Here is a 24,022-nt window from a genome sequence, read left to right as displayed (position 1 = left end):
AGAGGAAAAACTGTCAAAAAAGACATCAAAAGCATTGAGCTTGGGGTGATAGTAGTGAGCGACGTGAAGTTGAGGGAGGTATTGTGTGTTTTGTGTTGTTTTTTTTAAAAATTTTTATTTAAAGCCTTAGGTCTTAGAACAGATGCTGTACTCTAAGCCAGCAGTCTTTACTGTCTGTGCTTGCAATCAGCGCTTACAATGTCTTGCATCAAGCTAGCCTTTCCGTTCACTTGTATCAGTTGGTCTCATGAGGTTGGCCAAGTCCACCGCACACAGAAGTTTTCTTGTTTGTGCAGAGACTAAAAACTGCTCTGGTTTCAGTTTGTGGCTGGTGTAGTTCCAGTGGCTATAGACTTGTTGTCATAGTGAAATGTGATACAATTTGCTCTATGCGGAAGATACGCATTAAAGGGGAGGGGGAAACCCAACTGATCATTGCTAGTTCTTTCAACTGCTTATCTAGTGAGATCAGGGGCCGGTTTTTCAGGCACTCAGACATGCCCTAACTGAAGTGTCACGTTGTTAGCTTTACAAAGGAACCTAAAGGGTCTCAGCTGCTCTACTCAGGACTGGGGAAGCTTTAAATCCTAACTTTGTGTGGGAGCCAAACCAACTAATACGATACCATGTACATCTGATTACAGGATGTGTAGAAATGGATCAGTAGAACAGAATTCTTGTAGGATTCTCCTCTGAAGAGCTGGGAAGAGAATGTGCTGCAGTTTAACATACATACTATGTCTGGCTTAATTTAGCAAAGCACAGCTTGGTGAACTGTGGAACCATATTGTGTGATACCTACCTGGAGGAAAAAAAAGGGTTAAGAGCCTGCCAGGATAGGTGGTATCTTGCATTGAGTGAAAACATAGTGGGATTGCAACCTTAGTTGCAGAAAGTGCTCTACGGAATGGTGGTACCTGGGAAGTTTTAGTAGCAGCCCAGCTTGCTGTGAGCTCCCACAGCATGTGTGGGTGTTCATCCCTTGCAAACTGTTGTTTGGGGAGGACTGAAGTTCTGCTTCCACTAGTTTTCTTAATTTGTATACTGTGACACATCAGTGAAGCCTGCACCTTGTTTTGTAAATGTGGTCCAACTATTTCTTTTAGATTTTTAAGTTAATCTAATAGACAGTATAACACTTCTTCTCTCAGCCTTCTTTAAACACAAAGACATGGTAAGATGTCATTCCTGCAATGCTTTCTTAAGACTTGGTTGACCTGAGGCAAGAAACTTGCCTGATTTACATGAAGAAATCCTTGATAATTCCAGTTCAGAGCTGTCCAGGTTTTGTGGCTGCAACATAAGCTTCTGTGCACATGGTATTTAAAACGGATATCCATACCTGCTCATAAGCTGAGGGAGTGCTGTTGTAGATCGTCAACAAATGTAGAATTATTGTTTGTTGGTGGCTCTATAGTAAGCACTTTTTACTTCTGCCTAATTGTTAAACTGTCATTTTTCTAAATATAAAGGAAGTTACAGATGGCAGGTTGCTTGAGATACTGTTATATCAACCTCATGGAACAAAATCACAATGACAGTCACGGAGAAAATAAATATGGCAGCCAAGCATAACCACATGCAGAAGGTGGTTGGGTTTTGTGTGGGTTTTTTTGTTTGGTTGGTTGTGTTTTTTTTTTTTTGTTTGGCCTTTTTTGTGTTTTTTGTTGTGTGTGTGGTTTTTTGTTTTTGTTTTTTTAAGCAGAGGGCATAATCATTAACCTCACTGCAGCTGCCTTCCACATCTGTAAGAAGTGCTGTTACCTTTAGAGGTGAAGTTTCCCTTTGAGTAAGGCCAATACCAATTATCTTGTTTTAATCTCCTAGTTGAACTCTGTGGCCAGGGGAGCAAGCACAATGACCCGTTGCATGATTTTCGTCCTGTTAGATCAATATGATGGCAGCACCAGACTGCAAGGGCCTGAGGCAGGCACACGTGGACCTAAAGGGTTGTGATGGCAGCTGCCTAACAGAGACCTGCCCAATAACAATATCTGCCTCTCTTCTGTCTCTCAGCAGTTTGTCACTAGGGATGCTTCTGAGGCTTATGTTACATCCGAGATATTTATTTCTTTTTCTCTGACTTCATTACATCCATGGTGCTGCAACTCTGAAGCACTATGAAACTCTAGTCTAGATGTAGCACTGACTCCTCACCTGCATCCCCCCACCTCTTTTTTTCCTCTGAAGATTTTTTTTTTTTTAATAAGAGGTTTTTGTCTTTGACAGTTGAGGTTGCCTTGTAAGTGAATAGTCCTCTAGAACTATGGCTTATAAAACAGAGACAAAACAGTATTTTAAATTAGTGCTTCTAAATACAGTTTGGTTTGGATAAAGCAGTAAGGTTCGTGTTACCGCATGACTTCTAATTCCACATACTCAAGATGGTTACATGGAAATTATTTCACATTTATTCCATATGTCCAGTAGGACAGTGGTTTGGCCTACATGGGATCATATTCCTGACATAATCATGCAGTGTTGGTGGTAAAATGTTGTGAGTAAAAGTTACAGCTATATCTTGTAAATTAAATTGTTTTGCAGGCCATGGTGACCATAGATACCCTGACTTTCTTTCCCAAAGTGGGGGTTGGTACAAAGGAAAGGGAAATGACTCATATGGTTCCCTTCCTCTTGACCTCAAGGTAACTAGTCAGAAATGCATAGCGGTTCTGACTCCATCCAGCAGCTTGCAGAAGCTTCTAGAATGTTTAAAAGGTTTACTGTGAGGAACTTGACTTTGCCAGCCTGGTACCTGACCCTTTAGTGAGGAATCATAGAATAGTTTGGGTTGGAAGGAACCTTCAAAGCTCATCCAGTCCAACCCCTCCCCTGCCATGAGCAGAGACATCTTCACCCAGATCAGGTTGCTCAGAGCCCCATCCAGCCTGGCCTGGGATGTCTCCAGGGATGGAGCATCCACCACCTCTCTGGGCAACTTGGGTTTTACCACCCTCATTGTAAATAATTTCTTCCTCATGTCTGGCCTGAATCTCCCCTCCTTTAGTTTAAAACCATCACCCCTTGCCCTGCCACAACAGGCCCTGCTGAAAAGTCTGTCCCCATCTTTCTTATTGGCCCCTTTTAAGTACGGAAAGGCTGCAATAAGGTCTCCATGGAGCCTTCTCTTCTCCAGGCTGAATAACCCCAACTCTCTCAGGAGTGTTGTGTGGTTTGGGGGAAAGAGTATTTTGGTCAGAAGTCTGTTGCAGAATTTCCATTTGGGGGGATTCTGAGGAAATATACTCATGATCTGCTACTTTTCGTTCTGAAGAGCATGTGAGAAGCTTTTATGAGTGATACACATTTTTGTTAGAAACAGAAGACTAAATCCTGCAGAAAGAGGCATTGCACCAATTTGAGAACATGCTCCCTAAGTCTTGAACGGCAGCACACAAATTCCTTTAGCACATTCCCAGCCTCCTCCCATCTCACTGCTGCAACATGTTACATTTGGTAGGGTTCTGACTGCTTCCTTGGGGCTTTTCCTCCAGGGCTTGTGGTGACTGCTGCCTTTCTGATCTCCTGGAAGGGGAAAGGAGTCTTTGAAGACTTGGAGTGGGAAGATGGGTGTGGAGGGCAAGGCACAGGTTGGTAGGAGTGGAGTAGGGTCCAAAAGTTCAATGGGCTGCCCTCATGAGATGATTCTTTTGCTCTGTTTGGTTGGTGACTTGCCCAAGATGCTGTCCTAGAAATGCGCTAATGAAAAGTAAACCAGAATGGCGAGCTTGTGACTGTTAGCCCAAGTGGTTGTGCTTTTTTTTTTCCTCCATTAAGTCTTCTGTTCCTGGAGTTTAGGGAATCTTTCTTTAAATACACAAAATCCAGCTTCTAGCCCATGAGAAGAGAGTTCATGGATGTGATCCAAGTCTACACTGGCAGAAGGCGAACACTGGAGATGCAGGTTGAGCTGCTTCACTCTGCAGCGTTGCTGTGAATCTGGGCTGCAAGCAGCAGTGAATTTTTCTTCAGAGAGATCTTGCTCTTGTCTATCTGTATGTGATAGTCATAGACACAGACTTCTTGTGTTCTCTTAAATATAATGTCAATACTTGTGACTACACTTTTTTAAAATTTTAAATGAATGAATGTGCTACGTGTTCATGATTTCTCCCCGCCCCCCGCTACCCCCCTTTCCCTCTCCTCCAAACTGTTCTGCTGACTTAAAGGACAAATTAAAATGCACTTATTTTAAAATGTATCATTTGAATGACACTGGATTCTTTTTTAGGGTGTGAGTTGTCGTATTGGAAAGGAATATATTTTCATGGCCAACTTGAACAAGAGGCCTGTAAAACAAGTCTGACTTGAAGTGACCATTTGAACTTCACAAAGTAGTTTAATTACACTGAAAGACTTGTTTCTTTTAATTAAAAATGCATACATAATCTACTTCCCTGATCCCTCATATTACAGCTTGTTCTTCCTTGTCTCTTTTTTAGGGGATATTTTGTTTGTCCTTAAATGCTGGAAATACTGGGTCAATGAACTGTTATTCTAGGAAGCAGAGCTGAGAGGACAAGCTGAGAAGACATAATTGTGATGGCAAGCGGGAATGCAACACTTTCCAAAAAATCTTTCATCTAGGGAAGCATGCACATACTCTACTGCAAGAAAGCAATATTGGGGCTCTTTAGACCACTGACTGTGACCTGGTCCATCTTGCTCAGTGTCCGCTGAAAAAATATTTCTATACCTTTAAAGTAAACTACAAGACTATTCTCCTCAGCAGGATTTAAGATCTTCCTGGACACTTTACCAACCCCTCCACACACAACAAGATGATCGACCTGAGCTTCCTAACAGAGGAGGAGCAAGAGGCAATAATGAAGGTGCTGCAAAGGGATGCAGAGCTCAAAAGAGCTGAAGAGGAGAGAGTCAGGTAAGAGATACAGTGCCCTGGGTTGTCCTGGGAAGACCTACCCTGTTTGTATGCTGAATTACTCAGAGCACAGGAGTAGATAAAAACAGTTGTTGCTGAAGGCCCCGCATTCCACAGTATATATAGAGTTTTTTACTCTGGACTAGATTTAGCCTAGTGTCTGGATGAAAGGTATCTACCACACAAACTATTCATTACTAGCCAAAAGACTAACAGTTGATTTGGATCCTCACAATTCCCCAAGGGGCCAAGCACACTCGGTGCGCACCTGGCTTGACGTACATCTGGCTTGGTTTCCTCAGAAAAGGGTTCAGTCTGCAAGTATCAAAACCTCTGCAAAATGAACTAATGTGTAATAAGTGGGGGGATTTGTTTCAAAAAGAGCACTAGTGTCCCAAACAAACGAAAGAGTCAGTATAGACGCAGTCAGCAACGTGTCTGATGAAATACATGGAGCATTGGAGATGTGGTCCAGAGGAGGTACCAATACTGCTCCATTGCCAAGAGAAGTCCTTGCAATCTGTGGCTAAAGCAGAAAATTGCTCCCTCTTTTCTTTGTGGTGTCACAAATGGAGGGATGTATTGTTATTCTGGAGTGTTTTGTGTGCTGGGAGATTTTCCTAGAGCAACTCCTGGGGTAACTGCCATGAACAGAGGTGTACGTGTGGAAAGCAGTGTTGCCCAGATGACTTAACTTCAACAGAGCCATTTAAACAAGTACAAATAGCAGTTGAATAGTGATTTCAGCTAATACAGGCAGCGACCTGCTCAAGAATGAGGATTTTAGTAGTCAGGCTTTTTTTTATGCAACTTGAGGAGTTGTTTTCACCATATAGTTTTGTCTCCTACTTCAAAAAGCAGAAAACTGACTCTGCTGTAACAAAACGGGCATTTTCTTTGCTGTAGGTATGAAAACACTTGCTTTCATCTTTGAATCAGTGCCAGGTCTGAAAGAACTCAGGGAAAGTAATTGTAGATGTGAGTTTGAAAACAGTATCTGGGGAAAGGAACCCTTCCTGGAACAATCAAAAAAGCCACTCTCAGTAGTGGTCTGAAAGGACTGTCGACAAGTATTTTTGTCTGTATAACTTCACTTTTGCCATTCGCAACTCCAGTTCAAGAGGGTGTGGTGGAAAATGCAAGGCACTGCATGTTGTAGCAACCTGTAATCAGCATGTTTGTTTCTACAATAAAATGTCTGTTCTGGTTTCTGAATATTATAACTTCTGAAAAGCTGAAAGCTTACATATGGAACTGATTTTTCTGCATAGATGTGGCACATAGAGCCTGCTTTTTGTATAATATATATTACAACACTACCTTCAGCCAAGGAGATGCAATATTTTGGTTTGAATTCTGCAGCTTTGCACACCTGGAAGATTCCAAGAGCTGGGATCAAATGTCATCATACAAACATCACACCTTGACAAAGTGTTATTTGTGTATGTATATAACAGAAGTCTTTTAATGTGATCTTTTCCCTGTCGAAGAAATTCTGAGGTTTGAGGGTTGTTCTAATAATCTGTGCCATGTTCTGGGACAAACTGGTAACATGGCAAAATCCTCTTTGAGCAACATCTTAGTGGAATTTTACAAATCACGCAATAAAGTCCCTTCTCTGCTAACAGCTCCTAATATTGGTTATCTGTATTAAAACTGTGCTAGTATTTTTTGGAACAGCATCGTTTTGGGAACAGCATGCCTGCTGCTGCTTTGACCTCTGCTGAGCTCTGTCCCAAAGGAAAAAGGATGTTGAAATCTTCTTCTTATGGATAAAAGGGTGATGAAGGAATCTCAGATGACAAGAGGGTGTGATGCAAGAAAATCAAGACATTGCATTCTTTTTTTATTCCTAGGGCAAGAAATACCTCTTTTTGCTTCATTACCCCAGGAGCTGCTGCCAGCCACTGAATGGCAATATTGCTGAGGAGAGGAAAAACAGCATAAAATTGAAGGGCTGAGTGACAGCTTGTCAAGACTAAAAGTTATTTTTCAGCATATTGCCGACTTATTTATTTGGTTGTCCTCATTCCTGTCCAGGAATCTTGCACATAACTGAATTCCCAGGCAGCAGCTTCAGCGTAGCCCCTAACTCTTTTTACAGTTGCGTAATTCAGAATTAACACAGTTTTAGGCCCTTTCTGGAGATGGTAACACGGAACAGAAATATATCTGAAGTCCTGGGTTGTGGCTGGGTGACTGTTGTGTGGTGGAGCGGCCGGCCCTTGGCACCAGTGCGTCTGAAGCACAAAACTGTTGCGGTCGCCTTTGCGCCAGGGTTCCCTGCTGTGACTCTCGGCCCTTCCCCACAGAACCTCCTGGCATTGCTCTTGTGGGCTGTGCTGGGGATTGTTTGCTCGTTGTGTAAAATGAAAGAGGGTAAGCGATAGGGAAATTCTGTGTTTGTGTGCTGGGTGGTGGCACCGTGTGCCAAACCGCTTTAATACATGTATTGGTGTTGCAAAAATAGAGAAAGCTTCAAGGGGGCTGGTTCTGCTGGGTGCTACATACACTTCACCTTTCTAATAACGTTCTGTGTGTGGCTGTTGAAACCCCAGTGCAGATGGGTTTTTTTTATTCTGGTCAGTTTTAATAGATAACCTCTTCAGTCGCTTTTCAAGGCAGTTTTCCTTACATTGTAGACTGTTAGAAGGAAAATGTTGTTTGCTTGATTGTTTCTTAGGATGAGATATATTTAAGGTTTTGGAGTGAGCTGAATATTGGCATTGGGGAAACTGGACTTACCATTGTAATGTGAAAACGACATTCAATGATTGTCTCCAAAATACATTCTTAAAATCTTAATAAAATACTTTTCTGTTAGATGTAACCATTTTGAGGGTTCACTTCAGGTTCTTGGTGGTCTTTGGGACATGGTTTAGTGCTAGTTAGGTTATGGTTGGACTCGATGGTCCTGAGGGTCTCTTCCAACCAAAGTGATTCTACGATTGTGTGGTTTTGAACATGGGTGCCGATTCAAGTTTAAAGGGCTGATTGAAGACAGAAGAGTTTAAAGATGCTGTCTTATAGGTACTGTCAAAGCTAACCTTCTCGTTTCTGAAAAGTTACCCATTTTTCCCACTCTGCCTCCAGTGTATTTTTTCCAAAGGTTCTAGAAATTTTCCAGGTGTGTCGTCAGTATCCACTCAGATGACTGTGGCAGCTGGGTAGTGTCTGCATAGTTAGCTAACTAGGCACCAATTATAACTTCATAATTCTGAAATATCACTCTTTTTCACTAACATACAAATACCTAGGGACTCTTTCTAAAGCTAAATCTCTGCAAAAATGTTCATTTTACCAGTTCTCCACCCCTTTTTCTTATAAACTTCTTAATATATATTATTTGCACTATTTCATGATAAAAGTTTGGGCATCTGTAAATGAATGGAAAAATAATGTGGAAGAGATGCGGTTTACAGGCAAGGCAAGAGCATGGTATATATGTATGTGCTCTGCAGTCGGGCCTGGTCAGTAAACAGAATGGTGTTAGTGTGTCTGAGGTCTCTTAGGTTGGTCATCGTCCCTTCTGAGCCACACTGAATTTTTACTGAAAGCTTGCTTGGGCAAGGGATGCCACAAATAACAATGACTCCCTAAATGTAGAGGCAAGGATATGTTAAGATCCTGTCAGAGCATCCCCGCTAGTGATTCTAAGGTTCTTCTCAGGGTACTGATGTTATCCGTAAGCCTTGGTGGATTCAAATTAGTCTAGTAATAAGCAAGTATGACGAATAAGAAGATAAAGCCTACAATTCTTGTGAAGCTGACTTTGAAAACACATTAGAAAAAAACCTGAACTTGCTTTGCAGCATATTTAATTGTATTTTTAGGTCATACATTTGTGTCAATGATAAGTTTGCTTACAATGTGAGCAAGGCTTTTTAATCTGAAATTAATTCTACCCTTAGTGATAAAAAACTCTGTAGATGGATTACTTGCAAGAGACTGAGAATTAAGTAACTTGAACTCTTTCACTGAAAATTCAAATGGTGAGATATTGGTATCTCCTCTTGTCAAACAGAGCATCTGTGCTCGCACACTGCTCAGACATATAGGAGAAATAGAAATTAATTGTTATTAATTGAAACTCATGCTATTTTTATAACTAGTTCTGAAATGATACACCTGTGTCTAGTGGTCGTACTGGGGACTTCTGATTAACTTTTAACAGGCTTAATTGTTAGTAAGTATAACGTGCCAATGGTCAAAGTGTATATGTGAGAGTGTGTCCTTGGGAGATTGTCTTCAGCCGGGTCAGGGACATCCTGTAAACTTTTTCCTTGTGCCCATAGCTGACTGATTTCTTTCTAGTCGGGCAGGTCTGCTGAAGGAGAAGTAGCTCCATCACACCGGGAACAACCTGGGGGACTCCCCCAAAGGAGCTGGAGGATAAGACAGTGCTTACCTGTTGCCCATTCCTTCCTTCCTTTGCTTGGCTTTGGGTAGCGGTTGCGTGAGATGAAAGCAGCTCAGAGGCATTTCCCATTGCCAAAGACAGAGGAGGTCCAGCATGTCAATTCAGCAACAACCTCTTTTCAAATAACCTCTTTCTTTTAGCTTTAGCAGCTTGAAAATGGCATATTTTTTTTCTTAAATGCTTGGTTTAATGTGCTAATGGGGCAGGATTTCTGAGCCATTTTGCAATAATCAAAGTATCAGGTGGCACTCACAGCTGCTGATTTCTCAGGTATGTAAGAACCTAAATACCTTGAGATGAGATGTTTCTCTTTGGGGTGTAAGGTACACCTGTCTAGGTGGAAAAGGGGATAGGCTTGTGTCTTCTGGAATAATTCCCCTTTACAGACATTGCTTAGCACCAAATGTGACTTAACAAATACAGTGACTGTTCAGGAAACAGAGCAGTTTTATTCCCTAACAAAACATGTGTGCCAGTATTTATCCTTTTTAACAAAGCCAACTGATATAAGAATTATTGTGGGTTTGGTGGGGAGGTTGGTTGTTAAGCTCCAGAGATTTATTTAAAACAAACACCAACCCTTCTCCCCCAAAATGACCACCCTATTCTGAGTGAACTCCTTTTTTGCTTAAGTCTTTGTTTGTCACTGGACAGACAAAAAAATAAGTGAGTATATATCCTCCAGAAAGTTTTTCTGCATCCCCTATGGTTTCTGCCAGGTTCACAATACCAATGTAACAGTGAAGGACCTTGGTTTCAGCCCACTTTGTGAAGAGCCAGTAAGAAAAGCAGGACTGTTCTCATCTTAATCTGGTGAGATAACTGGAATTAAGACCTTAATTGCTGGCCTTAGTAATGAACATGGCGTTGGACTATACTGGGAATTAGGCTGATACCTTTTCTTCCCAGTATCGATTGCTAACTTCTCTACTAGTAGAAGGTGGATTTTTTTGACTGGATGATGCTTGTTTGGAAGAGCTAATACAGCAGGGTGGATGGAGCTCATTTTGTGTGGTAGAAGAGTGTGCTTAAGCGAAAAAGTGGATACTAATAAGGCTTTTTTAACCTCTAGATTGAGTACTCCTCAGTAAGTATGGTCTTCACTACAGCACAAAAACTGTCTTCACAAAATTTATCACGTTGGTACCTGGGACTGTGCTGTGTTATTGAGTGCCAAACTGAAGCCTTTGTCTTCAGAGTAGACTAGTCTTGATTTGTAGCTCACCTGAAATCCTAAAATGCAATTTATTTAGCACAGCATAAATTTATTAGATATGCCCTTGCTGATAGTTTGAGGAAAGCTATGGTGCACGCTCTTCTGCTCTCTTACAGTCTGTGTCCTGTGGGTTGCTGTTTGATCAGGGCTGTTTTTAAGCTTTATACGCCTACTTTTAAAGCCTATAAAGTACTGGGAATGCTGTGTTTGAGCAGAACCTGTGAGCAGATGCACATACATTCTAGCAACCTCTCCTCCCCAGGCTCAGGTTGTCCTCTACTGCTCTCCAGGCTGACTCTAATACCACAGATGTGTTGTCACAGGATAGCTGTGCCCTCCTTGTGGTGGATTTGTTTGTTTGGTATTTTTTTTTCTTTCCATGGCAGGTTTACTTGGATAGTGCATGAAAAGGGAGGGAGAAACTGGGAGACAAACTAAACAGTAGAAGGCTGTAAGAGAAATGAGACAAGTGGAAGCTAATAGAAACTGAAGGCTGACAGACCTTGAAAGACTCCTACATCCTGTACTCTGTAAACTCAAAAGTCTTGCTACAGATTTCCTGAATGGAATAAAATTAAGCTTCTGTACAGTAAGAAATGCCGAAATAAATGTACATATTCTATGTGTCTGCATAGGGAGTATCTAATTACATGATTTATAATGGATTACTTGTAAAATGTAGCTTATTTCAAACTTGACAGCACAGCTACTACTAGGAGAATAAGTCTAACTGCAGGTCACATAGTACAAAAGCATATAAAAATGAAGGACTCTGGCTTCAGTGCAGAATTTATATATGGTTTAAATGAACTATGGGGACAACATGCCAGTCTGATGACACATATGTGGCCATCGTATAGGAGAGAAAGGATGTATAGTAGCATTAAGCTGGTCAGTGTGTTTCACAGGCACTTGCTCAGCACAGAAGCTGGGGTCACGGTTTTGGTTCCAGATTCTGGTGGAGACCGTGTTTCAATAGCAAGAGAGCTGCCTGCTGTCACTTCTTCCTCTCCAAAATCAATTGACTTGTCTCACACCCATGAGCATGTAACTCTTTCATTTTAATGCTCCAGGCCTGGATGTGTCCGTTTTCCCTTCTGACTTCAGAATAAATGTCAGTTTGTCTTGGTAGCCATCAAGACTTGTGCTGACTACAGCCCAGTTTGTTCTCTGAGGATCCAAAAGCAAGACTCTAGCTGAGATTAATTAATCAGAGTATTGTTAGTAGACCTAGCATACCCAGGCTTCTGAACAGGCATAAAATGAAAGAATGTGAACTAGAACTAGACTGCCTGTTTCTCATGTCTCTACCTACTTCTACCCGCCCCAAACCTTGCTATCCAAAGAGACTCCAAAGGCAAGAATTAGAGGTGTTGGTGATGAAGTATCATGACGACAAGGATGGAGAAAGGTAGCATAACCCCATTGGTTTCCTTTATTCTTCCTAGTATGGCCCTCAACCAGTTGAAAAGTTTATTGCTTTATTGGTTAAACCGATCAAATATTAAATTATTTATTTTGAAAGTCATATGTATGCATATTCTCAATTGGGGACTGCCCATTACAAATATTTTGGGTGTAGTTGTCTAACAAATGCCAGAACAGATTTTTTTTTTTTTTTTTTTTTTTTTCCTAAGCCTTATCTAGATATGTGGAGACCAAAGAGGCGCGCTTATGGAGAGTGGAATGTTTAAATGATTACTTCTTTTGCCTTGTAAACCTTTTATGGCTGTTTCCCATTCTCAAACAAGAAGAAAAAATCTAATCAGCAAGTCTGACACTTACAATGCCTGGTCTAATATTTTTTTTACTCCTGTTCTTGCATGAGTGATATTACAAAAAGTTTTGGAAGGTGTTTGCGTTCAGAAGGTAACCTAGAGCCTAAATCCTTTGTCATATTTTGTTGGTTTAGGGTTTGTTGTTATGCTTACAGCAAATAGAATTAAGGATAAATTCCTCAAAAGCCTCTCTGCTTCCACCTTCTTCACTCGTTTGGTATTTCATTTGCAGCAGGGAGGTTTTAGAAGTGAATTTGTAGTGAAGGTGGTGGTATCAGGCTTTGAAAAACATTTATTTTGCCACCAGTCACTGGGGTGCATTTTCGTATGTTCAGAATAGGGGGTGTGAGATGGTAATGCATCTTTTCAAGCCAAATATAGACCCAGATTTAAACGCTTCTTGGTTTGTCACAAGAAGTCCCAGAATGTGCTGACACCACACAGACTCTCCTGTTTGAAAAGCTCAGTTGGAGCTATCGATTCAGGAATAAGGCAATAAAAGAAGTTATTAAGATGTCAGTCGTTACATCTTGCAAATTCTGTGGTGGTTTGTAATGTGGGCTATGAATAAGGGGGGGTACAGGGAAAGGAATTAAGAGACACCGAGGAGGTGTAGTTGAACAGTTTTAGATACAGGTATGTATTGCTAGATAGCGTTTCAAAAAAAGAAACAGAAGTCATTATCACCTTGCCCTAAAATGCAATGCGCTATCACGCTGGCCTACAAAGCATAAGATAAAGCATTCTGGATTTGCTGACAGGCTCTGATTATATCAGAGCTGATTTCCTGCCTTACAGTGGTACCTCGTGGTTTAGCCCTCTATCAGATATTCTGGAGGTGGGGAGAAACAACTCAGTTAATACACGTGTAGATTTTCTGTTTGCCTGCAGAGTGCCTGACAATTGCTTTGTACGCTCGTTCAATGTAATTTCACATGTACTTAATGCCCTAATGGGATGAAAAACTTGTCATCTTGCCATCAAAAATGTTTCACCTAGGCATAGTGGAAAAATCATAGTAAGTAATGGGGGAACTTGGGCTTATTTTAAAAAAAAGATTTTAGAGTGAATTCCTTGTAACAATGTGCCTTCATTTTCTTGAGTTTAATATTCCTATGGAAGAAACAGGCACTAGTTGTGTTATAACTTCAGGCTGTTTCACTCTGAAAGCTGCAACATAGACCAGCTGGCATTTCAACAGACCACTGAGGGACTCCAGAACACAGGCTTACATCATATGTAAAGCTGATATTGAATTTTCTCCTAATTGCAAACCTGGGAACTGAGCTTGCAATCTGAATCTTAATCTAGATGCCTACTGGTTTTTTGGTCACCAAGAGGGAAATAATGTGATGACAACTTGGTTATTCTCTTTCTGTTGACTGGGAAGCTGGCTTGGAATCAACTGTTGGCTTCTAATCCTGTTGTGCTGTGGTGGGAGGTGTACGTAGCAGTGGAAAACCGTGGCTGCAGCCTGATTTCTTCACAACTCCTTTCAAGGTAAACCACAATCTAAATCTAATGCCTAGCTGTGAAACAGGCCCATGGAGTGCGAGCAGTTGAATATTACTGCTAAGGGCTGCTCACAGCAGAGCTTGAGAATTCAAGTTGCATTGCAAAGAATCCCAGCTGTAACCTCAGCAGCCGCTTTTGCAACAAGTCTATGATGTGTTGGTGAACACAGGCTTCTTAAAAGCTTTTTTCCTGGCCAAGACCTAGAACTAATTTTCTTTCTGATCATGGAAATCTGTTGCTTTATTTGTGGCTGGTGAATGCCTGGGAATAGCTCTAATATTTTAGTTGCTCTTAGTTCCTCAAAAGATGGGACTGAGAGGCTTAATACTTCTCTTGAAGAGACGAGTAAGCCAAGATAACGAAGGTCAAGTGCTGTCAAGATGAGAAGGCAAAAGAATTAGTTTTTAAGTTGGCTGCTGTGAGCTTCTGTCACTTCTTGCCATACAAGCCCAATCACTAAACGGGTCATTTGTAAAGGAAATACTGAGGAAATAGAGAGCACGTTTATACCTTTGTTAGCAAGTGTAATTGTTTCCCGAAGTGTAGAAAGCCCGTTGAGCTGGTGGAGTTGAGCTACACCAACTTCCATAGGCAGCAAGGCAGGGGTGGGAGCGAGGTGCCCGATGTTCACTTCCAGCCAAAATGACAGTGGCATTGGCCATGTGTGACATTTAATGAGAATCTAGAGCCACGACCAATCCACGCCTCTGTCCTGCTTATGTTAATTAGTTGCAGAACTGAGAGCCCAACAAGCAGGTAATTAAGCTGACATGGCTGAGAGCCCTGGGATCCTGTCCACTTCTACAGCGACTTTCATCCGAGCTGACTGGTAAAGGTCTCCTACTGCAGCCCAGTTTCAGTGGTTGAGCACAAAGCGGAAAGGCGTGAGCAGCGTCTGGGGTAAAAGGGTTGAATCAAACAAGGTGAGGGCCTTGAATACTTGTCCTGTGACTCAGTGCCTTCCTGCTAGAGAACCTCCCTTGGCATGTGTTGTCATACTGCCCCGAAGCACCAGCCAAGGTCAGAGCTCTGCTGCCCTGCGGGCTGTGCAAATAGCTGAAAAGCCAGTCCCTAGCCCTAAGGAGCATCTGTTCTGAGAAGACAAACAACACATGAGAAAAGAAGGTGAAAGGGAGAAGCAATCATCTGTGTTTAAAAAGTTCTTGTGTGCTGTATTTCCACTATTCCTGCTGGCTGTGTTCATAAACTGGCTGAGCAATGAGGAGTTGGCTCAGACCTGAGTCATGTATTTGCTTGAGGACAGAGGGAAGTTACTGCTGTGTTCCTGTTCCAGCTAGGAAGACCTGCAGCACATAAGTGTCTATTTTGGCTCTTAGAGAAGCACAGTTATAAGCAAGAGAGAGGGCCAAATTGTAAATTGCCCAGTAATGCTATGGACTGTTGAATCTTGGCACTAAAAATGGCAGCGGTGACCTCAACTCCTGGCAGCCTCAACTGTGTGTAGCTCATTTGAGACAAAGGAGTTGTTCACACACCTGGGAGGGACTGACTGTTGACAGTACTTTCAAAAAGAAGTTTAGGTATTCAAATTCTAACATAGCTGATGCATTCAAATAAGCTTTTTCATTTCTGGCCATGTGAGGATGAAGGAGAAGCTGAGTGATGGGTGAAAATGACCCCTGTGGGAATTGGGACTGGTTCAGTGTCCTGTCTCTGCTGTAAATGATTGTCTGTACTCGCCAGCCAAATGTGCAGCCTATAATAAAAGGACTGTCATCGTAACTACTTGATTGCACTAGAACTTCCTTCTCTTAAAGTCATGAGCAATATAAAACTGGCATGAACCTCCTTGGGATTGGACTAGATGATCTTTAAAGGTCCCTTCCAACCCAAACCATTCTATGATTTGCCATCAGGCCTGCGGCAGCATCCCACAGCAACGTGGACTGTGTTTAGTCTAAAAGTCTCTGAGTAACTTGACTTGTTTTGATTTCTCATTTGGGTTCTTGTTATTAGCTTCATTTGGTAAATGAAAGGACATAAATGGAGGAGGTAAGTGAAGCCCGACTTGACTTTTTTGTTTAAATACTCTCTAAATCTGTGCAGTAACTTTCCTGGTCTGCAGGTGGGTTAGTCTCCAGGCCATGTAAAAGCATATGCCTTATGTATTTTATGTCTAACGAGCAAAGAAAACAACCTCTCAAATTTCACATAGCAACTCTTCGTTCTGTTAAAGTATGCTTCATAAAATCAGGGTGGCCCTGAAGCCTGAAATAAAATTATTAAGAATTTGCTTCACAGTATTTAAAATGGCTGCAGTTCGTGTGATGGATACATGTAATTATTAAACCGCACAAACTTGTTTTATTGTTTCTTCCATGTGATGCTGTTTTCCTTTGTAACTCTTTGTATTCATATAAGGATTTTTGTGTAACCTATGGAAAAAAATGGCGTCATCTTTCCAGTGCAATTTTGGAACGTGTGTGTAAAAGCAGTGCCATATGAACAGCCTGAAAAGGCGCCTTCTCAGCCCCAAAACAGCCGTGAACTTAATTTTAGCACAGATCTCTTATACTGCCCTGCTAGCTTATCTCAGTCTATAACCTTGGAAAACTGGAGGCAAGAAGTCAAGATCTGCAGATACTGGAGACTTCTCCAGGGCTGTGTCTGCCTGCAAGTTTATCAGAGCAAAGCATATTGGTTTGTTAAGCGTTACTTTAACTGGTGCTCTCAGGGTAGTGAAGCTGAGGCTCTTCCCTCTCCAGCTCGTTGTCATCCTTCATAATTAAATAAGGAGAGTAGCAGGTCGGAAGACAGAAATAACATGCTGAAATGGTGTTTAAAAAACAAGAACTGTCTTTCTATAAAGAACCAACCAACAACAACAAAAAAAACCACACACACAAAAACCCAACAAAAATCCCCCAAACAAACACTCACACGCCTTTCCTCTGACTTTCATTCTATTCACACAGGTAAGTAGACTGTGTGTGTATCTCTTTTTTTAAAATTTTATTTTATTTTTTCCCCCTCCACAGGCATTTACCAGAAAAAGTCAAAGATGATATTCAGCTAAAGAATATGAGCGGACAGTGGTTTTATGAAGCAAAGTCAAAGAGGCACAAAGATAAGATACATGGAGCAGATATTATTAGAGCCTCCATGCGACGGAAGCCTGCCATTCTCGGTAAGCATTTGGTTTATATTTTATTTTGGAAAGGCTGGCTCTTACTTAGCAAACCTGAGACACTGTTGTCTGTGAAATACAAGAATATTGGTATCTCTGCTAGCAGAAAATGATGGAAAAGAGAGATTTCCAGTGTAGTTTGCAGCGTAAGCTTTCCTTTCCACCAGTGTATTAAAGTGTGAATTCTGGGTGATGATCCTAACAAGAGGGACTGGCTTGTGTTTATGTGTAGGACTAAAAGCCCCTGCACTCCTGGATTGCATTCTTATTTCCATTTTTGAGGGTCTGTGAGCTACCCTGGAACGTGCAAAGAAACAGAGATTGAGGAGAAATTGCTCCTTACTATGGATTTCCAAAATTTTGTGCGCTCAGTTTGAGACCTCTGAGGCTTAATTTATATTTTTTTTTTAGTTGTAAGGACACCAAAGGTACTTCAAGTTGATTTGAAATGGTGGGCACCATGAGCTAGAGGTTGTAACTACTGAAGTATCTGTGCTGGGAGCTCTGGCAGCTAGAACTGGTATCCTGTGACCATGGTATTTCTGAATGCACCCACCATCTCCCACATCATGGTGGGTGCACTCAAATGATCTGTTAGAGACGTTACTTAAAGCTAACTGTGTCCATGTGCTGGGTAACACTTGCAGACATTAATTTAGTGGTACAAATAGGTAGGAGTATATCGTGTGTAAATTGAGTTGTGTTGAGAAGCTTGGTGCTCACTTGATAATATTATCTTCTGAAACTTGTTTAAAAAAAGCAGAATGTGGGAAGATAATGCGTTGTGTTTAATATCAGTAGTAAATCCAGTGTTTCGTTTGGAGAGAAATAAAAGAGCAGAACATAAGAGCCGATCTACTGAGCCAGACTAAAAATCTCATCTCCCAGCACCCTGAGTGTGCCTGGCAGGGCGTGGAGGCTCCAAGGCCAGACCAGCCTGCAGCCAATTGCACCTCAGAGGTTTTGAAACAGAGGCGGCATTTCTGGATTATTTTTTCTCACGTTAATTTGTTCAAGAAGTTCTTTAAAGCCATGCCTCTAACATTCCCCGTGTTCTGTCTCAAGGCATTTTAAAATGAAGGTTTTTCACATAAGAAGTGCCCTTTTCCTTTTCTGATTTTGAACTGATCACCATTAACGTCATCCCTGGGAGACAAGGTGAACAGTTGATCTATATTCACATAAGCATATAGTATATAGGTTTTTATAGACTTCTATTATACATTCTATGATAAATCACTCAGCACCTGACTTTTTAATCTGAAAAGTCCCGGCCTATTTTATTTTTCTTCATGCAGAAAGTGATTTTTCTTTTTCTTAAAGAAATTGACCCCCATCCCTTCTTAACCTCCTCTAGTTCTACTAAATCCTTTTGATTTAGAAGGGCAAGACATATTATTCTCACAGATTGTCTGAAATTTGCAATCTTTATGCTTTTAAGTTCTAATAAGGGATTTTACTGTGCGATAGTGAAGCAAGTAAGGTACTTCTGTCAATACTCTGAATGGGCTACAGCTTGCTACTTTCTGTAGGTTTTGTAACTACAATTTAGCCTTGTTTTCCTGTGTCTAATCCTGCAACCTTCTCAATTCCTGTATTGCCAGAGATGAGTTTGGACAATGGCAGTTTAGTCAGTTTGAGGTTACTGTGTGATGGTTTGGGGTTTTTAAGTTGTAAAATTCTACTTAAATTTTACAGTAACATATAGTCTAAAGGAAAGTACTTAAAGCCATATTATCTTAAGACTGGGAATAATTAACTTTCCTTTATTACTTCAACGAAGGGGCATGCTGGTACATTCAGAACTATGTGCAATTGCTTGGTTTCAATGACTTATTAGATATCAAGATCTTTTTGCTTGCAATCATGGATAACAAAAGTGAGAATACAAATCTTATTTATTTTTACACATTAAGGAATTCTTCATTTCTGAACTGTTGGAGAAGTACAAAAAGCAGTAGCTGAAGTAATGTTAACTAACATTGACTCTGAAAGGGGTTATCAGAATAGGATTCTGTCTCACCCTAAAAAGAAATGCAAATGTATTTGCATTTGCTGAATGAGTGGCGCTTGATTTTGTGGTTGTATTTTTATACATATACTACTTAACTTGTGGTAATTCTACCCATAAAGGATTGCTCACCTGCTTAAATGACAGTTATGACCAACTTCCAATTTACTGCTGTAGGAAAATAATAATTGACTTGATTAACTGAACTGCAACATGTTTTCAGTTTCCTATGGTTTAATTGTTTATATTTCCTCAGGCCACAAAGGTTGAATTGTCAATATTTATCCAGCTGCAAGAACTACAGGATCAGGCTTTACTAGGGTTGTTGTAAAAAACTTCAAACTTCTCTATTTAGGATCTCTTTAAGGTCTAGAGCAGAAGTAGCTGGAGTAGAAGAGTGAAGGACTCAGAGCAGTATGTGACATTTCCATTAGTATTGACAAAAATCGTTCTTCAGAAGGCACCAGATCCGCTTCTGTACATAATTCAAGTATAGTGACTTCTGAAATAGCTGTAGGACTGAAAGCAAATACTTCTTAAGAAATCCGGTTTGAACATATGGGACACAACAATATTCTTGTTTCATGTTTCAGCTGAAGTGAGTCAGAACAAATCTAACAAAGCAAAGAACAGCTGGGTGAGCAACATTAACAAAGAAGTCTTTGTGCCACCAGAACTACACGGCATTAAGGAATATCAAGAAGAACAACTAAAATCTAGTTCAAGGTAAGCTGTCTGTTTAATCACAGTTACTATCAGGACTGGTGAAACTTACGAGCTCGAAGTTCCATCCAAAATATTGTACTTTCCTCTTATTTCAAAGATCATCAAATGTTTCCTCAGAATCACCCGAGGAATCACCCGAGGAATCCATGCATGTGAAAAGGTGACAAATCATAGTCATGCATTGTTCATGGTTCTGCATTCGAATGCAGAACATCTTCAGCTCACCTCTACAAGGAGAAAGTTGGCAATGGTGTATGGAATGGTCCCACACATGTTCTCATGTCACAACTTAGTCTGGCTCCCAGCAGTGAGACCAGGATTTTCTGATTGGAATGGCTGGCCACAATCAGTCCTCCATAGTTAGTAACAGGGACAATAACCTCTGCATCTCTTCACGCAATCACTCAATGAGACCAGATCGTTGATTCAACCTGAATTTTAAACTTGGATCATATCAAGAATCAGAGCCTGATAAATTTCTTTTTAGAATTTTCCAGATCTTTAGGTGCATAGTTTAAGACCTCTGAGACATTTTAAGGAGACCAACTGTATTTCAGGTGGAAAGAATTGCAGTATCTTTGGATACTTGCAGAAAATAAGTCAGATTCTACCAAGAAAAATACATGTCTTTCTGGAAGGGAGAGGCTTCCATTCAGAGTAAGGCAGGACAATCAGCTTGGGTCCACCTGAATGGCTGCAGTCGTTGCAGGAAAGCTGGATGATAAGTAGTTTCTGGACTCTTTCTGTATTAAATCACTCTATCTCAAGTCTGTAAACATCCCAAACATCTCCATTTTGCTTTGAAATGTATTGAGTTGAGAGAAAGAGACGTGTTTTCTCTTTAAAATACCTACGTGTAGTAGTTCATTGGCTGTGTGAGGAGCTATCAAAAGCCTGTATTTGAGAAGGCAAGAGGTGATCTCTTAGCGAGGGTGACAGCAGGTGGAAACGTCTTTAAACAGCCAGACTCCTCAACACTCTTGAGGAAACAAGAACCAGGGTGTAACACAGACAGCTATTGTTTGTGCTTTCAGTGGACAGAGTGAGCAGAGAGCCAGACTTCCTACTTGACTGTTTTACTTCTGGTTGTGCCATTGATCAGCTCTCTAACCTTTCATTTCTTGCCTGTCTTCTAAGTCCTTCTCTGTACGTCCTCTGTTTTTCCTTTGCAGCAAGGCTTGCCTCCTACTGTGCATTTGTACGATATCTAGTAGCAGCTGAATCTTTCACTTTCATGGGCTGCAAACTGGGCATGCAAGTTCATGATGAACGGCACCAAAGGTTGGTGTAAGTCTTAACAACTCTGGCTTGCATTACTGGTCTTTTTTATCGTTTACGTATAGTTATCAGTGAACTCAGGGGGGTGTTTGTCTTACCCACATCTGAAATTGTGCTGAAAAAGTCAAACTGTTTTGTTATAGACTTCCCAAAAAATGAAGTTGTACAGCAAGGATGTTAAAGGTCACTTTTCACAAGAAAGAGCCTAGCTCCCCCTGCCCAATTTGGCTGATAATGCTGACAGAGTTGTTACTGAATGTAGTTTTTTCTTACAGGTGGCTTTTACCTTCAGGGGATTGTTATGGAATTACTTCTTTATAAATAGCACAAGACATGCTGCTGATTAGTATATCTTTTAGAATATTTTGCACATTAGGAAAAGAAGATGATAATTTAAAAGAAGTACAGCCTTATAATGTTATTCTAACCATTACACAAATTGTGTGTGACTGATAGAGATTGATACATTTCATAAACTGCCAGGGCAGCCTCTTCAAAAATATAAAACATAACAAGGGTTAAGAACATGTAGACCGTTGTTCAGAATATGGCCAACTTGGCTCTGGTCTTTAACTTGAGGTGATTGATGACTTATTTCAGGTCACATCCATGCAAAGCTTAGTGATTATTGTCCAGGACCCTCTCCTGCCATTTGCTCCAAATTGTGCCAGAAATTAATCAGCCTGTATGTCTTGTTCATGTGTGCTTATACTCTCACTAGTAGTCCACGATCTTCCCCCTAAAGCAAGCGCACACAGTCCAAGATTTATGAGGCAGTTGGAAGTGGGTTTTAGGAAGTGATCTATAATATGCAGGCTGGACACTTGCATTTACGTTGCATAAATATTTGATTAGATATCTCCGATTCTTGGCTTCTAAAATGTGAAAATCTGAAGCAAGCAAACGTGGCAGGACTAGGGGCAAATCATTGCTTACGATTTCAGTGTAGGATTATTTCACTGTGACTGAGACTAGTCCTACACAGCATTGCATGTGGGAATTGCAGGAGGTGCCATTTGTTTCTAAAATACTCCTTTCTGTTCTCTTGATTCTGGGCTTTGAAAGACACTGATCTGATACAGCTGTGCCTGTCTCTGGTGGTAGCAGGAATTGAGGGGAAACCCTGGGAAAGCAATAACCCTACCAGTTGGTAGACACTACAAACATTTTATTTGGTTGTTAGCATAGCAGAGGTGCAAGGAATTGATCTCCATTGACTCTTCCCCTTGCATGTAACAGTCTCAACATGGCTAGAACTAGGAGGATGAAAAAGAGTTCTGGAGTTTGGGCTTGTATACAGTGAGTTTTCAGCTTCTGATGTCCAAACGCTACATGTCGTTCAGGTACTTGGACTTTTAAAACATTTTAAAGTGCTACTTCAGGGGTAGGTTTGTAGGAGTTTTGGGGTTTAGGTGGTGGTTTGGTTTTTTTCTTCCTCTAAGAGTGGGCTTCAGGCCAGCACTGGCTTGCAGGCTTTGCATAAATTGAATAGCTACAGGATTGGGACCAGAAGATAGGCGATAACAAATTACCTAGACCTTTTTTGTTCCGGAGATCCTATTCTTAAACCAAAACAATTCTTACTGAATGGGCAGAAAGTTCACTTCTGGTAGATCTGTGTTTGTAAACTGCTGAGGGTCAAATCAAGCCCTGGGGCCACTTCAACTGCTGTTGAGTCAGGGTACTGCTATATTAAATGGAACAGAAATCAGCCCACAACTATGTTCTTAAAATTAGCATAGTGATCTTTATCCCCACATCCTAGATACCTACATTCAGTAAGGAAGCTATGAACATTTTTTTTTTTCTGGGTGTTATATCACCATGGTACTTTTCTTGCATACCATAGGCTTTACAGGCCAGGTGTGAGAAGTGTTTTCAAAGGTGTAACTTTGCACAGAATGAGTTTTCATAGGGTGACTCAGACTGTCAATATTACCTCTATTCAGTGACACCATCTGTCTATATGCTGAGTCTCAAAAAAGGGCAATGTCAGGGGTTTTCAGTTTCAAGTTGAGATTTTAAGTTGTTTCCTTCCCTAGGCTAGAAAATGCTCTTAACCTACATTGAACAGGTGACAAGTGTGGGTCGCAGAGCTCTGCAAGGTGAAAATTTGCACGAAAGCTGTAATTCTTAAAATCCTTGTAACTTTTCTGGAATAACAAGACTGCTGGGATACCTAGATAAGGACATCTTTATGAAGTACCATTACATCACACTGGCTTAACTCACACCAGATTCTCTACCCTCCAAGATGAGCCCAGGAAAGCTTATTTTTTGGAATGGGAGGCTGTTTCTGAGTAGCCTGTATTGACAGCGCCTGCAAATCTATCACCCCTTTCTCCAGCTTTGCTTCTGCCTTCGCCTTGTTGCCTCTTGGTTCCTGTCCAGTCTGGGTGGTGTTTGGGCCTTCGTTGTGGTTCTTTCACGACACTCTTAGATTAGTCTTGTGAATGCAGCGTATCTGGGAACTGTTCAGTTTTCCCATCTGTAAGGGTTGAGGGTCAACTCACATTTTCAGACCCTTTGTTGTAAAAATTAGTTACAGAATCCTGCCTGGGTGTGTTTTTTTGTTACCTCCCGACCTGTAAAAACTGAAGAATGTCTTATCAGCTTCTTGCAGCCGAGGATATATACCAGTATTTTCCTTGTTTAGAATGAGGGAAGGGTTGAAGAATTCTTGACCTAGACCTTTAAAAAAATAAAAATCATGGTTGCCTTGTTGGGTAGATGAGACACAAAGTGTAGGAGCATGCAGATGCTCATAAAATAAATCCCACAAACTCAAGAACTTATAAAAGCAAGAACACAAACTCCAATTCAGCAGAACAAAGTTTCTCTAAGTATATGCATTTTCAAACTTAACCTTAGTTCTAATACTTTTTTTAAAAACCAACCAAACAAAGAAAAGAAACTTATGTGGAATGATATTTTTAAAATAAATTGAAAGTTGCAATATCGAGCTCTTTGAGAACTAGAAAATTATTTCTTCCTATTTAGGATCAGAGAAGAATCAAAACAATTATCTCGTATACCTGGTATGTACAT

General features: G+C 40.9%; 1 protein-coding gene across 1 annotated transcript in view; it reads left to right on the top strand.

The window, feature by feature from the left end:
• The first annotated feature begins 4,710 nt into the window (after window positions 1-4,710).
• Window positions 4,711-24,022, top strand: part of SYTL2 (synaptotagmin like 2) — a 42,865-nt gene continuing 23,553 nt past the window's right edge. The window contains exons 1-3 of the mRNA XM_065627351.1: window positions 4,711-4,882; window positions 16,811-16,959; window positions 19,564-19,696. Of these exons, the coding sequence (XP_065483423.1) occupies window positions 4,782-4,882; window positions 16,811-16,959; window positions 19,564-19,696 (383 nt within the window). The 5' untranslated portion in view covers window positions 4,711-4,781. The remainder of the gene's footprint in view (window positions 4,883-16,810; window positions 16,960-19,563; window positions 19,697-24,022) is intronic.

This window comes from Caloenas nicobarica, chromosome 1 (assembly GCF_036013445.1).
Source record: "Caloenas nicobarica isolate bCalNic1 chromosome 1, bCalNic1.hap1, whole genome shotgun sequence".
NCBI classification, from domain to species: Eukaryota; Metazoa; Chordata; class Aves; order Columbiformes; family Columbidae; genus Caloenas; species Caloenas nicobarica.
The sequence above is the reverse complement of the archived record's forward strand: the minus strand, read 5'-3'. Positions and strand labels throughout refer to the sequence as shown.